Below are 17,331 nucleotides of genomic sequence, written 5' to 3'. Positions count from 1 at the left end.
ATGCCCATGTCTTCTACGTTGACTTCATGTTCCCCGTTGCTCTCCCTGTTCTTCATACCAACATTGTAAGTTCTGCTGAGTAGTCCTAATAAAACCAGGTCTCTGCACGGTTCTGCATTTCTGCATCCTCACCGAACCAATTTAGCTGTAGATGAGCTGGCCGGTGTTTCTGACAATGCACTGCTGGTAGTTGCATGCTTATGTTTCTTTTTGGTTTATTTAGTTAATTTTAAAATAAAGAATAAAACATAATCCTTGATCAAATTACCTATTTGTTGACGGTAGGTATTAGATGAAGAGTACTCAAGCATTCAAGTGATTCTAAATGAATTATCATATAAGTATATAGAGAATATTCCGGAAAACTATACTTAAAAAGAAAAATCATACAAAGGGAAGGAAATATGTTATCTATTAAACAAATGTGTTGAAGATTATCGCACTGATTGCTTGGCTTAATAAAATGTACAGTATAATGTAGCTGATTTTTAATAACTGCTGCAGTAAGGAGACGTGCAACTTAATTTGTAGCGTCAGTGTTTTGGTACATTTTGCTGGTTAGTGAACCAGACGGGTCTCAAACTGTGGTGGATGTCTCCTTTATTCTCCTGCATCTGGAAAGTTACATTGCTTTAAAATGACATGGGTAATATTTTCCTGTCTCTGCTCCATTGCTTTGTTTTATGTAGTTTGTTACATTGCTATTTTTTTTAACTTGTTTTGTACAGGAAAATCAATCTGTAATATTTGCAATACTTTTAAAACAAAAGAATTGTTTTTAATGATAGTTGTAATTTAACATAAACCCGTAACTCATAAAAACGACAAAGACTCGTTTTTCTATGATCCCCAAGTTACTTATTATTTGACAATGTTGATGCAGTATCGTTCAAACTATTTCTAAGATGATAACTTCTTAGTCCATCTCTTCACCAAAGTATTTCTATTATAAACTCACGGGGCTTAATTCAGCCCCTATGTCAGATAAATGAACCAATTCACATTGATTAAAACACATTGGGAACCAAAATGATCTTTAGGCATCTCAAAGCAGCTTCAGCTGTCATTCCCTAAAATGTTCCCAGCTCCTTATTTCTGAGAACAAGGCATCTCCAGGGCAGGAGGTGTAGTTCACCACCTGTCTGTGGCCCTGGATGGTGAAGTTGGCTGTCAGAACTCCCCCATTCACAGCGCAGAGCGCCAGTTTATGTCGCAGCAGGTCCATGGCATGACGAGACGGCAGTGTGGCCGTGTAGTTTCCGATGATGGACACACCGTAGCCGATGGAGTTATGTCCCCTGGTGTGTCTGCCAACGTGGTTCCAACCCGTTCCTTCGTAGATGTAACCATCTGATCCAACCACAAAGCTGAAAACAAAGGGTAGGGTATAATTAAATAACTCAACATATCATAAATCATGATATAAAATATGATGCATTCATGGCAGCAGGTTTCCAGATACACCATGCAATGGCCTGAAAACTCCCTACGAAGCCTGTTCTGACGTAAAGACTGAACTATTCATACAGTAACCTGCAAAAATATTTATATATGTTCCGTCCGTCCGTCCGTCCGTCCGTCTTCTTCCGCGTATCTGGGGTCAGGTCGCGGGGTAGCAGCTTCAGTAGGGAGGCCCAGACGTCCCTCTCCCCAGCCACTTGGGCCAGCTCCTCCGGGGGAATCCCAAGGCATTCCTAGGCCAGCCGGGAGACATAGTCCCTCCAGCGTGTCCTGGGTCTCCCTCTGGGCCTCCTCCCGGTGGGACGTGCCCGGAACACCTCACCAGGGAGGCGTCCAGGAGGCATCCTGACCAGATGCCCGAGCCACCTCAACTGGCTCCTCTTGACGTGGAGGAGCAGCGGCTCTACTCTGAGTCCTCCCCGGATGACTGAGCTCCTCACCCTATCTCTAAGGGAGAGCCCAGACACACTACGGAGAAAACTCATTTCAGCCGCTTGTATCCGGGATCTTGTTCTTTCGGTCACGACCCAAAGCTTGTGACTATAGATGAGGGTAGGAACGTAGATCGACCGGTTAATCGAGAGCTTCGCCTTTTGGCTCAGGTCTCTCTTTATCACAACGGATCTGTACAGCGCCAGCTTCACAGCAGACGCTGCACCAATCCGCCTGTCGATCTCCCGCTCCATCCTCCCCTCATTCGTAAACAAGACCCCAAGATACTTAAACTCCTCCACTAGGGGCAGCACATCCTCCCCAACCCGGAGAAGGCACTCTACCCTTTTCCGGTTCAAGACCATGGTCTCGGATTTGGAGGCACTGATTTTCGTCCCGGCCGCTTCGCACTCGGCTGCGAACCGCTCCAGTGAGAGCTGTAGATCACGCCCTGATGAAGCCAATAGGACCACGTCATCCGCGAATAGCAGAGACGCAATCCTAAGGCCACCAAAACGGATCCCCTCAACACCTTGGCTGCACCTAGAAATTCTGTCCATAAAAGTTATGAACAGAATCTGTGACAAAGGGCAACCTTGGCGGAGTCCAACTCTCACCGGAAACGAGTCCGACTTACTGCCGGCAATACGGACCAGACTCTGACACCGGTCGTACAGAGACCTGACAGCCCTTATTAAAGGGTCCGGTACTCCATACTCCCGGAGTACCCTCCACAGGATCCCTCGGGGGACACGGTCGAATGCCTTCTCCAGATCCACAAAACACATGTAGACTGGTTGGGCAAACTCCCATGCCCCCTCCAGGATCCTGCTGAGGGTATAGAGCTGGTCCAGTGTTCCACGGCCAGGACGAAAACCACACTGCTCTTCCTGAATCCGAGATTCAACTATCCGACGGACCCTCCTTTCCAGAACCCCTGAATAGACCTTACCAGGGAGGCTTAAGAGTGTGATTCCTCTGTAGTTGGAACACACTCTCCGGTCCCCCTTTTTAAATAGGGGGACCACCACCCCAGTCTGCCAATCCAGGGGAACTGCCCCCGAGGTCCACGCAATGCTGCAGAGCCGCGTTAACCAACACAGCCCCACAACATCCAGAGCCTTAAGGTACTCAGGGCGAATCTCATCCACCCCCGGGGCCTTGCCACCGAGGAGCCCCTTAACAACCTCGGCAACCTCAGCACCGGAGATGGGAGAACCCGACCCAGAGTCCTTAGGCTCTGCTTCCGCAATGGAATACGTGTTGGTGGGATTAAGGAGGTCTTCGAAGTATTACGCCCACCGAAACACGACGTCCCGTGTCGAGGTCAGCAGCACACCACCCCCACTGTAAACAGTGTTGGTACTGCACTGCTTCCCCCTCCTGAGACCTGGATAGTGGACCAGAATCGCTTCGAAGCCGTACGGAAGTCTTTCTCCATGGCCTCTCCGAACTCTTCCCACCCCGAGTTTTTGCCTCGGCGACCAGCCGAGCCGCCTGCCGCTTCGACTGCCGGTACACATCAGCACTTTTTTAATCCTCACATCACAACCACACACGTCAGTCTGTTTATGACAGACCAACACAAAGCAGTATCCTATTGCATTCATCTAAAGAGTGTGACGAGTTGTGTTTTGGGTTGTGGATCAAAGCGCAGGCACGGATTAGGGGATTGCATTGCAGAGAGTGATTTATTAAAATTAATGTGAGGCTTACAGACAGGCAGTGGAAAAGACAGGAACATGACACGGTGGAGACCAGAACCAGGGCAGCTTAGCAGAGGACCTGACAACTGAGTACGACTAGAATGACTGACTAATTAGCTCGACACATGGGACGCAACAGCTACAACGACAGCAGCATTTTAAATTGTGCTGTTGGATCGCTTGTTTCCCAGAAACTTTATTGGTTATGAAATTGGAGGGATTCTGATATTTTCAAAGCAGCCAGTGACCGACAAGGATGAAGAGTGAGAAGATTTTGCTGGAATTGACTGAAATCTTGCTTTTATGTCTACTCAGTAAAAGAAAATACAACCGGGCTCATCCTATATTACAGACAAGGAAACAGCCTGGAGAATACCATCATTTGATGGCGGACCTCGGAGCTGGTCCAGATAAATGACTGCAGAAAACTAACCAATGGCAGAAACACAAATCTACAGATAACCATTATTAAGAAGTGTAAAACGCAAACAGAACAGCAGAATCCCCAGAACCTGAAACTAAGTAATCAAACCCCTGGGGATCCTGACAAAAAGAGCTTATTCTTCCACATTTGTGCTTTGTGCCCAACATGGCGTGTGACAAAACTGCAAATCGGACTTTTTGTGGCTTTCTTTAACCAGGCAGTGTAGACAGGTAGCACCACCTCTGGATGGAGATAAATTCTGCACTGTAATGCACCAAACACTGAAATCTCAAAAATCGACAAAGACTCGTTTTCTGTCACAACGAATACTTGATGGCAATTAATTCTCCCAAGGACGGCACAAACTGTTTACAATTACTTCCCCACATCGTGCCAGCTTAACTCGGACAGCCTTTTCCCCTCATCAATCAGATCATTATTTGCATTTACTCCAGTTACAGTATCTATTTCTAATATTAAAATTATGTTTGCCGACTAGGAACATTTAGATGTGACAAAAAAAGCAAAAACAAAAGAAATCTGAATGGTGCGGATACTTGTTGACAGCACTAAAACTAATCTCCTGACTAAAGAGACTGACCTTCTGTGAAGCAACGTTTTTTGGGCACTGATCAACATGTTTCTGTTCTGTAAAATTCAAACATTTTACTCTGTGAGCAATAAGATGCTACATCCTGACTAAACCGCTATCAAATATTATGCACCATGCACTTTGGGTGTTAAAGACACCGTTCCTGTTTTGTTGTTGTCTGAAATCTAGTTCTTAGTTTGTTGCAACTCAAAAAAGGAACATGGCACGTTCTACACGTCACCACAGCAACCGTACACCACGTGACAAAGAAACAATATATTTATGGCTCCTACATAGTTGTTCTGTGGACTGTGAAATAAAGGGTGGATTCTCCCAGTCAGATATTCATGCTCACCGCTACAGCTTGAACTACTCAAAAGTACATTTCAGTCATCTAAATCCAAACTGAAAACTTTCCCTGATGTGTCATCAAATGCATGATTGTGCCATTTTCCCTCGTGGTAATGTCAAAATGAAGTGGTTATTTACACTGTGGTCATTTTGTGATCCGAGCTGTATGCTAACTGCTTGAATCTCCAGGAGAAATCGATTCTCCACACTGAGATCCCTCTGAGGGATCTGCTTTTGGGAAAACTCTGACTTCCAAGAGCTGTTAGACAAAGATCCATGTAGAAACTCCAACTTTATCACACTTCAATTGAATGTCCAATTTGGCCTCCTTTCTTTTCTTCAATCTATTCTAATTAGCCTGCTGGTTAGGCCAGCCCTTCAGGGAAAAAAAAGACTTGGACCAATGGTGCATACCTGACAGCCTCACAGCTATCAGAACCATTAACATTTGCAACTTTTTAGAAATTTTACAAGTAAACCTTAATACAAATTTTTGAGTGGGTCTTTGAGTGGGTTTCGTGTTCAACATATTAACCCGGATGCCATATAATCACTACCTAAACTCGATTACCTGTATCCAATGTCGTTCCATCCACGGTCGTCTTGGTGAAAACGCTGCATGGACCTCATGTTCCGGGAGCAGCTTGAGAAAGATAAACAGGGCGACGACGGCTCATAGGTATGGTGGACATAGAGGAACTGGAGGGGGAGAGACAGCGGTATGGGTGTATCCCGGTTCGCCTTCGCTCCCCACTGGCAGCGAGGGATGATCGGAGGGCAATCTGCATTCAGGAGGATACAGTTCATTGGTTACCACAACAGTGACTATATATGCCAATTCATTTCAAAGCACCTTGCTCTTTTTAGCCTTGCAATTGCATATTTGTTTCCATTTTTTTCAGGCTACAAGTGCAAATTTGTTAGAGACCAATACAAAACAGTGCATTATTGTAGAACAGAAGAAAAATATATAATTTACAAAAAAAATTCAAATAACACCTAAAATAGGTGGAATGCTAATATATTCAGCTGCTTGGAGTCAGTACTTTCTAGCATTACGATCAGCCGCTGTGTTTTTGGGATATGTTTCTACCAGCGTTGCACATCCACAGACCCTATTCTTCTTTACAGTCAGAGAATCCCATCTGGATTTATGGCTGTAAGACATAAACATCCTTTGGCCTTCTTTTTTTAAAATCTCTGGGAATTGGTACCGCTGTCCTGCTGGAAGGTCAACCTCCTCCCAGTCTCAAGTCTTTTGGAGCCAATAAAAGGTTTTCTTTTGTTATCTTTCTTTGTCCGCCTTTAATATGTGTATATTAAGACTGGATTAAAACTCAGAGGTTACACAGCTTCTTCACAGCTTCCTGCTTCACTTCTCGGCCTTCCTGGCAGAGAGTCGTATGTGATTTTTAGTTTCTTGCATCCCTTTTATTATTTTCTAATTGCTTTATCTTGCTCTTATGCTCCACTAATCCGGAACAAACTCCCAGAGGACTGTAAAAGTGCTTTAAATCAAGGTTAAAAACCTATTTGTTTAGAATTCCCTTTAAATGTTAATGTTTAACTCAAACTATTGTAGGTTACTGAAACTTCAGTAGATTAGGTTTTTAATCCAATGTATCTTGACCTGCGGCTACTATTCCACTGTGATGTACTTTCCTCCCGATGTTTTCCTTTCTTATCTGTTCATGTAAAGCACTTTGAATTGTCAAATAAACCTGCCTTGCCTTGTGTTTTTTGTATTTAGGCTGCCTTTTGAAATTCTACATTTGCAGCACTTTGGTCAGCACTGTTTATATCTTTTAAAATGCCTAAAAGGTAAAGTGATGTTGTATGCTATGGATATTTTGTGCCATGCTGTGCTAAACTATTCTCTGGTGGTATTGCTCCGTATTTAGCCTTATCCATCTTTTCATTGACTCTGACCTCTTTCCCCTTGCAGACACGCATCCCCACAGCATGACACTGACACCGCCATAGTTTACAGAGAGGATGGTGCGTTCAGGCTGAGTAGGAAGCCATGCCTGCAACACACTTTACAATTATGGACTTTGTTGTTCTGGTCAATCCCTTGATTAAATACATTAAAGGTTCTGGTTGTAACATGGCAAATGTTGCAAAAAGGTTAAAGAAATGTGAAAACTTTTGTATGTTGCACTATAACCCCTTTAAAATGCATTATCACGTCAGCAGCTGACATCAAAATCCAAAAGAGATTACTGTATAGTTTGTCCTGTAGGAGAAGGAACAAAGAGTGACGTACTAATTTGGAAACTCAAAAAGTTCATTTTCAGATCGAACCATCTGAAAGAAAATACTATTCGCATCCCTGTTTTGGGCCTAAATCCGTCTGACATAATAGAATTGCTCACCCAGGTATTTGTGCGTGAATGTCTGCAGTCCATCCTGCACCGCCTTTCCCAATCCAGTGTCCTGAGCGATCCATTCTGTCTTCTCCAGCTTCCAGACCAACGCTAGTGTTGTCATCACTGCAGAGTGAAGATCGAGTGGCTCCAGGAGCGACCTGGAAAGCTCCCTTCTCCTGGGGCTTATTTGGGTGGTCACATTATCTATGCCCTGGTTCTCAGTCAGAGTGAAATTATAATATCCTCTCAGGATCTCACTGAGGGCCTGTGGCTGCTCAGATGCTGGTAATCTGCTGAGGTGCAAGCCCAGTATAACTCCATCCATGCCACCATTGATAACAGCATCTGTGGCCAGAGTAGCAGGCCGAGACAGCTTAAACACCCTCGGCTGCTCCACGTTGTCCCAGCACCCATTGGGACCCAGACGCAGAGACGGGGGGATGTCCTGCAGACTGAGGAATGATAGGCCCAGTGGCCTACCCAGGGTTAGAGGGAAGATCCCAAGAGCTTCCGTTCCCTCCATCTTTGCTTTCAGTCCTGATTCGATCCCTAAAAGCAAGGGTGCTAGAGCTACCGTGGTGCCGTCTGGAGCAAGGACCACCCCCCTCTCTTCTCCGTGGTCTGTCACAATGTGGTGGATAGCCTTGTCAAAAAAGCTGAAGGATGTTGCATTTAGAATGGATCCCTCCAAACCCTCTGTGTCACTTAGATTATATGACGCTCCCAAGAAATGGATGGTCATTGGATCATCATGGCCAGCAGTCCTCCGCAAAGCTCTAACCAGAGCCAGGGCTGACAGACCAGGGTAGGAGTCTTCAACCTGCTGCACAGCGTGGATGAAGCTCTCCATGTTACGCAAGTGGACACCTGAAAGACATGTGATCAATGTTTGTTACAGATCTGGAAAGTTATTGATCCTGTAATCTATCATCATCATTTACAAGGATGAGAATCTCATTTACAAGCGTTAAGCTACAATGAAGTTGGACCAGTTTCAAAACTGGAGAGTTTTTTGCACATCCACCCCATCAATCACATGCTGTCTATATAAAGTGGAACTACAAAGCTTTGGTCTGAATATATATATATATATATATAATTTTTCACTCTTTGTCTCATTGCAGCCATTTGCTGAATTCAGAAAAGTTTATTTTATTTCTCAATCATTTCTCAGCACCCCATCTTGACAGAAAAAAAGGAGAAATGTACACATTTTTGCAAATTTATTACAAAATAAAAACTGAAATATCACATGGTCATAAGTATTCAGACCCTTTGGTCAGTATTGTGTTGAAGAATCCTTTTGAGCTAGTACAGCCATCAGTCTTCTTGGGAATGACACATTTTTCACACCTGGATTTGGGTATCCTCTCCAGTTCCGTCAGGTTGGGTGGTGAATGTTGGTGGACAGCTATTTTCAGGTCTCTCTAGAGCAAGTTAATTCTTACATTCACTTTTGCTTGGATTCTTGTGTTAGAGCCTGGGTCAGATCATTTCCTTGTGTTTCTATTCAGCTCCATTCAGGTTTATTTCAATTTGCACCCTCTATCATAGCCCCAGCCAGTTTATCTCATTCAATTCACCTGCGCTGTTAATTAAGTTCAAGTCATCTCACCTGGGACTCTGCCTTTATATACCTGTCACTGCAGTCATTCTCTGATCAGATCACTGGAAAGCCATGGAAGTAACCTTCCAGCATTCCTTTTCTGCTTACATGTTCTTGACCTTTGCCTCAAGTTTTTAGATTTTCCCTGTTTGCCTTACATTCCTGGACACCTCATCATGCTCTCTGATTCTGGACATGACCTTGGACTGTTTTGACCATAATCCCAGCCTTACCTTTAGTTCCTGTCTGCCTTCTCTGCCTGTCATCTCCTGCTGTGAGCAGCCTGCTCCAGTTCAGACATGTTTCTGCCCAAATCTGTTTCTTGTTTGTTTGTAATTTAAAAATAACCTATTAAAGCGCAACTCCATGTCCGGCTTGAATATCGGGTTCTCTCATCTCAAGTTTATTACAAAAGTCACATTTAAGAGAGTTTTTGAATGATTTATCTTGGCCCCCATTGTAATCATCTCAAAAACCATTAATTTAAACAGGACTGTACAAACATTTGGGAGCCACTAATGTACTGCATGTACTTTACACATTGGGAAATAAATGGAATTTTATAAATGGTGATAAATGCTGTTTCATTTTGCCTTGTTTTTATAATAGATACAAAATGTTATAATATATAATAATCCACATTTTAACGCACTAGATTATTTTCCAAGCAAAATTTAAAAAAAAACTATAAAGCACATCACAAAAACAATTTTGTGATGTGCTTTATAAAAGGGATGAATGTTTACTATGCAGATGTTTCTAATGTAAATGATACTCCGTATTTCCCTGTTCCTGTCAGACACTTTCTTCAAACACTTTTTTTATGGGTTCATCTTAATGTCTTTGATTCTGTAAAAATTCTTTCGATAAATATTCTGGAAATATTCAACACTTGAAAGGCGAATTATGATATAACCTGTTTGAATAACCCAAACTTCATGAGCAACTGACCAGTTCAAACATAACTGAGCAAAAACATCTTTAGCCTAATAAAATATTAGTTATACAAAAAGTGTTTTACAAATGTGTTATCTTTGAATATAATGAGCTTACCTGCTGGCCTGCTGCTGACAGTTAAGAAGTTTAATGTTGCAAGAACAAAAAATGTAAATCCAACCAACTCCATGTTGCATATCCTAGTTGTGGGCGCTTAAGGTCCTATTTACAATAAAATAGACTAATACAATTACAGCCTGGCTCACACAGAATAGGTCCTAAAGAGTGAAGGAAACTCTCACATTAAATCCTACCAAGAAGCTGTCATAAAACTCCTGCAAAGTAGCGGTTTAGAGGGGCTCTGAGGATCTGTAGGTTTGTTTTTGTGTGTAGGAGTACGTGCATGACAGCAATGTTGTGTCCCAATAGTACTGTTTGTGCACTGATGGGTTCAAATATTGATTCAGCCTACAGTCAAGCAGCAAAGTCTGCTACTCTTAATGGAAAGAGTCCTGTTGAATATTTGTTTTTCTTTCATTAAGGTCTGACTTTCCCTTGGCTTTTTTTTTTGGCTTTTTTTTTTTTTTTGGCTTTTTATTTATTTATTTATTTTTACTGCACAGACACAGCTGATGTGAAGCACATGTAGAGTTGGTGTTTTCCATCTCATTAGATACATGTATTAGATATGTTGTGCTATCAGAGTCCAATAACAATATGTTGGTTGCTCTTCAGGCCGTGGGCAGTTTACTGAATGCAGATCTGTGCAAAAAAAAAAAAAAAATGGACAAATAAAATACCACTATCAGAACTGATTTCATGGATATCCATTTTACTGTCACATTGAAATGTAAGGCTTCAGGTCAAACAAATTTTTCTTTTGTCATAAAAAGACTTCCATTCATCCATCCATCATGATACCCTCTTATCAATGCAGGGTCTTGGGAACGACGTAACCTGAAGGAACTCGATGACTGCAAGGTAGTAGTTGGTGAGAGTTACCAGACAGTATGTGGGTGGTGGTGGGTAGAATGAGGCTGATAGTGATGAAGATAAAGAGAACAAAGTGGTAAAAGCTGAAAGGGGAATGAAGTTGTGTAGCTTTTAGGGATGAGTTGAGACAGGCTCTGTGAGGCCAGAAGGTGCTTCCAGATGTCTGGACAACTACAGCTAATATCAGGGAGACATATAGGGTACTTGGTATTTTTTCTGGAAGGAAAGTTCCCAATGAGACTTGGTGTTTAAACAAGCAAATACAGGAGTGTGTTCAGAGAAAGATTAGCTAAGAAGACGTGGGCTCCTTTGATCAGCTCCATCACCCAGTGGGAGTGGGGGGCTGTTGGATGTGGGGCATGGTGGCTGATTTGGGGGTTGCCTGGGTTCTAGGTTGGCTCTCGCGTCCTGCCACCTATCTCTGGCCCTGTGATGGGGGACTCACCTCCCCCATCCTGCTCCTCTCCGTTGGCAGGCGCCTTGACTCGTTGGTGGTCCTTGGTGTCTGGGGCTGGGTGCTCCGGCGGGCGGCGGCTTGCTCCTGGCAGCTGCTTTGCGGTGCCTGGGCCCCAGTGACTTTGTGGGCCTTGGGTCTCTGGGGCCATGGCTGGATCCGCTTCAGCTACGCCGGAGAAAAAAACAGGAGCAGTTGCAGGTAGCACTAACTACACAGATGAAAAGAGTAAGATCTAATTAACAGAGGGAAGGGAGAGGAGAGAACTGGCTGGAGCAGAGGGAGAACTGAATCTAACGAAGAAGCAAGAGAATGCCCAGATCTGTGGGAGAAAACCTACATAAACTAAAGAAGAACAGAACTAACAGAACTTCTAACATAAAGAACAGAAGCTAACTAAAACAGGAACCAAATCTAGCAATCACAAGTATGCGTGATAAACACAAATACTGAACCAAAACTAAGCTACAGAAAGGCAAGCATAAAATAAAGATCTAACAGAACTACTAAAATAACAAAGAACATATAAGCTAACCAGACAGGACCTGAATGTAACAGATGCCAAAATATATTAACATGAATACTGAACAGAAAACTAAACGGATAACAAAAACGAGGGTCTAGGGATGAACAGTACAAATGTACAAACAACCAGACTGCAGGATCCCCAGGGAGCTATCATAAATAATCAAACCCCTGGGGATCCTTACACGCTAATTTGTAGTTCTTTTTGCCTCGGAGGTCGAAACTAACGAGTCACAGATTATATAATCTCCCCCTTCTTTGTGTTTCAGTTTCCCTCTTGTCAGACCGTAGGAAAAAAAATAGGCTGCTCACCCAAAGTCATTGTTAAACATTCAAAATACAACCAACCTAAGTCACAGAATGCATTTTAATGGCAAAATCTTTGACTTTTTTAAAGTCTGTTCAACTGAACATGAAACATTAAACATTAATAAACAATGGTGATCCATCCTTTAAGCAAAGGATTTTTGGTTGGTTTAGCCACTGTGGCTACTGTTGTTAAAACACCACCAGTGACATATGATATTTTGTGCATACAAACAGAGCTGTAAAGTCTCATCTGAAAAACATTGAAAGATAGCAGCTGTACGACTGACTAAATGTTACAGAAACATTAGAAAACTGGCAAAACCAGTCAAAGTATAAGGTTGTACTCAATGTTGCTGCGAGTAGCAGGGCTAACAATGAATGTATGATAGGTTGGACTGTAACGAGGAAGAGAAGGTAGTACAGGTTATACAGGTTGACGAGGCAGAGATGGGAAGGCTGTTCAGCAGGATAGGGTAAAGGATTGAGGTAACAGGTGTTACAAGTGTGATAGAATGATGGAAGGTGTACTTTGAAGAGCTGATGAATGAGGAAAGTGAGAGAGAAGAAAGGGCAAAAGATGTGACCGTTCAGGAAAAGGGCAAGGATGTAAACAAATGAATCATCAAGACAAACAAATCATGTCAGTGGAAAAAAAGGTATTTATTTTACAATTAGGGCAACCAATATCAGGACAGAAGGAATAAACACAGTGAAGCTTTAAGATTCAGGCTCTCCAAAGCTAAAACTACCAACAAACATCCACTTCCAACAATGAAATAAAATTCACCTCTATCTACAAGTAAACACAAACATGCAATGGCTGAGCTCCCTCTCTACCCACAAAACTGGAAAAAAGATGTTGAACAGAAATGGCAAAGAACCCCTACCAGCTTCCACTGTGAACCAAAAACACTTTCCTTTCCAGATGTACAAAGTTGCTCTCACATAAATAACATGGATCTGGTAAGCTGGTCTCTCAATAGTATTGATCAATTTTTTTCGACAGGTAGGCAACGAAAGGGGGACCTGTCCGGTCCTGATTTGACTCATCTTGTGAGGTACACCCTAAATTCCTGGAGGAAAACGGTACATCTTTCGACTTTGTCATTCCTGGACGTCTGAAACTTTCACATTTGGATTAAGGATACTTGGATCTCCACTTATTGTTTTTTGTGGATTTTTGATGTATCAGCAAATACAGCGAATGTGATGACATGAGTCGCTTGAGATGACATGTTACATGAATTGGTGCTATATAAATAAAACTTAATTGAAGTTTTATTGGATTAAGAGTGGAAAGGCAGTTAAGATAGTCCTGTTATATTAGCTTATTTAGTTTGATAACAAAGCAAATAAGAGTTCAGTAAAAAAAAAAGTAAAAGTATAATTCTTATATTGTGTCTCTTTAAGACGTGAGGACATACCTCATGAGCGAGATGATCCTACTTTTTTTTTTTTTTACAAAACTAAACTAGTTTTGAAAGTTGGTTTAAATGTAAGCGATTTATTTCTTTATTTTAGCTGTTCAACATGAATCGTTTCTACTGAGGAATGTTGATGGTCTGACTGCAGACCACTTTTATTGTAAATCTGTTTACAATAAAAGTGCCGGGCTCTTCAACTGTTTGTTGAAAAAGTAAGCGAAAGAGACATCCGTATTTTACATCCTGTTCACAATTTATCAGGTCGTGCACCACAGCCCAGCATTTCCTTTAAGAGAACCTCCTTCCCCCTGAGGAATATACCAACAAGATTTCACTTTTGGTTTCTAATTTATTTTCAGGCCTTTTGTGGCGTAGGCTGTGTGTGTGTGTGTGTGTGTGTGTGTGTGTGTGTGTGTGTGTGTGTGTGTGTGTGTGTGTGTGTGTGTGGCTTGTATCGCCACCTGCTGACAGCATTGAGCAAGCTCGCCTACACTCAGTATGGGCCCAGCAGTAGAGCAGGATTTGCCATTTGGCAACAACATAAATATTTATCATTTACATGGTGGTTTCAGTGAAAGGACAATTGAGAGTATTACTCATTTTTTCAAGAATCTTTTCCTTTTTTTTTTTCTTTTTCTGGACATTTCATTTTTAACAGTATGCTACTCTTGCCTTTGTATCTGATGCACATACGAAAACCTGTAGGCTAATGCAGGGTTTGTTGGCAATGCAGTGAAGATCTTTTGCATCTTTTTTTCAGTTTTCTTGCTTCATCCATCAAGTCTCACATAGTGCTGTGCAGTACAAATATTTCAGTTTCCAGGGTTACAGTTTTGCTACAAATGAACCAGAAACAAAAGTTTCATAGAGGAAACTGTGTCCACAGAGCTCAGCAGAGAACCAATTTTAGACTGGGTCTTCAGGCTCTTGCAACCAGCAAGCTATCATTAAGGGAGTTCTTTGGATGCATTGATGGACACCAAACAAATCGCAGATGGACTGGACATACGAAAAGCAGCTTTGGCTTAATTAATTGTATCTCTAATGAAGTGATTGCCAAGGAACATTGAGCTAAAAGCTGAATGTGTCGTGATCTGCTCCTGTTTGTGCTTCTGTTGTTGCACCCACCTGATTTCTGTTTTCTCTCAGTTGTCTTTAAGTCTGGGTTTTCTGTTCTTTTACCCCAGAGAAGTGTTCAAACACTGAATAACTTCTTTTGAAGGAAAGGACTCTCGAAACAGAAACTATACTTTTACATTTTTACTCTAAATAAGCAGATCTGAGCTGATGCTGCTCTCTTGATCGTTATGGACACGGGAAAAAGGAATAAGGAAGAGCGAGCCCTGAATGATGGTTGCCTGAGTCTTTATAGAAGCCAATTATTATTATCTCATAGATTGTGTTATCACACAATCTAACTGACCTGTCCCTATATCAGTCCCTTTGTCTATATCTACTGTATGTATGCCCTACCTGTGATGTACATGATGTCTATAAATCATCTGTTACTATCCCAATAACTGCTTTCAACAACTATTACATGACGCTACAACCTGTAGCGTCATGTAATATGTAGCATGCTCAAGATTTTCTATTAGTGTGTTCCTGAAACACTTTCTAAAATGTAAAAATGGAGAAAAAAAACTTACGTATTTACAGTTTCTGAGTTGTTCATCCATATGGATGTTTATGGACAACTGAGGTTACTTGACATTTTTAATTTGAATTGAAATGAAGCAATGACAGTCAAACCGCACGCTTTCAGTAAACCTCCCTTACTGTATTACTGATTCCTGCCAAGGTACAAGTCCCTGAGATAAGATCTGAGTTCATTCTAGACTGCAACAGTTGCTGGAAGATGCTCTTGCAGTTGACAGTCGCCCTGGCTCCAGTAGTTCGCTGTTTTTGATCCCCTGCCTTCCACATTCACCATCCCCTGAGGCTGCTGCCACATCAGCAAAACTCTGTAGCAGGTATCTGGATGCAGGAGCTGCAGTAACATCTATGTGGGCTAGCCACACAGGCCTTCACCGTCTTTTCAGGGGCCATACTAGAATTCTCAAACGTGCCACCAGGATACCAAATGAGTTTTCTGTCACTTGTCTAGTCCTAGACTGGCTGTAATTGTACACTTTCCACCCATAATCAAAGGTGTCACTTGTATGATAAGAAAACACACATTAAAACCCTCACATCTTTGTGAGGTGCTTGGATGTAAATATACACTACTATAATGCACAATACACACAATTTAGTCTAATGTGCAAAGCTGTTACTTGGATAAAAAAAAATGCATAATAAAAATAATAAGCATGCAGACAAATTTAGAGAATTATGGAACAAACTTGGACCAAAATAGAACATTTTGCTACATGCTTTCGAACTACCAGAATTAATTTACGAACGTGCAGAAACTCCATTTAACAAGTTAGAATTCCACAGAACATTATTAACACAAGCTGCTACACTGCTGTAGAGCCCTCCAGCTAGCCTGACAAACCTCGGCTGCAATGTGTGAAAAAGTAGCCAAACCAAAGTTATGGCTGTGTGATACACTTCTCTGGTCAGTAGCTACTCCCTGAAACTAGGATCCTTAAGGTCACAGCCAATCTTTCTCGGACAGTGAAAGGGTTAACGTGGTTGCTTCTGTGCTGTCAGTATGGTTTATAGTGAGGAAATCTCTAAATCTAAAAGAGGAACTTCACACCCCGCCCACCTCCAGGTCACAGAGTCTTCCACTTCACCCATTTTTGTAGTATCCTGGGGTACGGTGTAATGAATTACAGATGACTTATCAACTTGTAGCTTTGGTATCCTTCAGCTTGGACTACAAAATCACTCTGAGAAATAAAAAATGGCAGATTAGCAAGACTTGCAAGCTGGACATTCATGACCTTGTTCAGCCGTTTTGCAGTAAATACTGTGACTTAACTGTTAAAAGAAAGTAAAAAAATCAGAAAACTTTTAAAAAATATTAGCCAAAAATAAAACATAAAGATATCTACGCAGCTTCTGGACAGACTACATTCACATGCACTGCATTCCTTGAGACTTCAACTACACAATAACATGTATTTAAGGGCTAAAAATGTGGATTTTGCATTAAATGTCCCATTCAAACCATCTTCTTAGTTGTTGCTTGCAGGGTCCTTCACCAGCCTTTCGAAGCACTTAATTATGATCGGAGTGACTGTGAAAGGGCAGTAATTGTTCAGTGATGAAATTGTGGGGGTTTTGGGCTCTGGTATGATGGTTGCAGTCTTGAAATAGGATAGGATGACAGCATGTGCCGGTGAGGTGTTAAATATATCCATGAGGACGAAAGCCAGCTAGTCAGATAAGTCTTTGAGCACTCGTCCCGGTAAGTTGTCAGGGAAGATGATGAGAAGATGAAATAAAAAGAGATATAAAAATGGGGTTAAAAAAGTCCCGGAAATATAAAATTCCAATATGAAATAACTAAATAAATAAAAAACTTGAAATGAATGAATAAATAAACCTTGAAATACATTTTAAAAATAGTGAATAAATGAATCAATCTTGAAGTTAATAAATTAATGATTAAATAGTATTAGCTGTAAAGCTAAACATTTGTGGGGTTTTTTCAATATATCTTTGTTCTTTCTCAGGGTGACATGATGGAATATTTATTAATCATCTATTAATAACCGGATGTGTTTATTTAATTGTGAATGAAATGATTCTCAATTTTGCTGAAATGCAGCAAAATTTCACCAGATTTTGCTGAA

General features: G+C 41.7%; 1 protein-coding gene across 1 annotated transcript; it reads right to left on the bottom strand.

Moving 5' to 3' along the window:
• Positions 1-580: 580 nt before the first annotated feature.
• On the bottom strand, positions 581-10,286 carry pglyrp2 (peptidoglycan recognition protein 2). Its single transcript, XM_012882087.3, has 4 exons — positions 9,995-10,286; positions 7,342-8,202; positions 5,538-5,748; positions 581-1,367 (listed from the first exon to the last, which is right to left on the bottom strand). Exons 1-4 carry the CDS (start codon positions 10,065-10,067, stop codon positions 1,064-1,066), a joined length of 1,449 nt encoding a protein of 482 aa, XP_012737541.2. The 5' UTR covers positions 10,068-10,286; the 3' UTR covers positions 581-1,063.
• Positions 10,287-17,331: the final 7,045 nt, after the last annotated feature.

This window comes from Fundulus heteroclitus, chromosome 5 (genome assembly GCF_011125445.2).
Source record: "Fundulus heteroclitus isolate FHET01 chromosome 5, MU-UCD_Fhet_4.1, whole genome shotgun sequence".
NCBI classification, from domain to species: domain Eukaryota; kingdom Metazoa; phylum Chordata; class Actinopteri; order Cyprinodontiformes; family Fundulidae; genus Fundulus; species Fundulus heteroclitus.
This window is presented reverse-complemented; position numbering and strand designations above follow the sequence as displayed.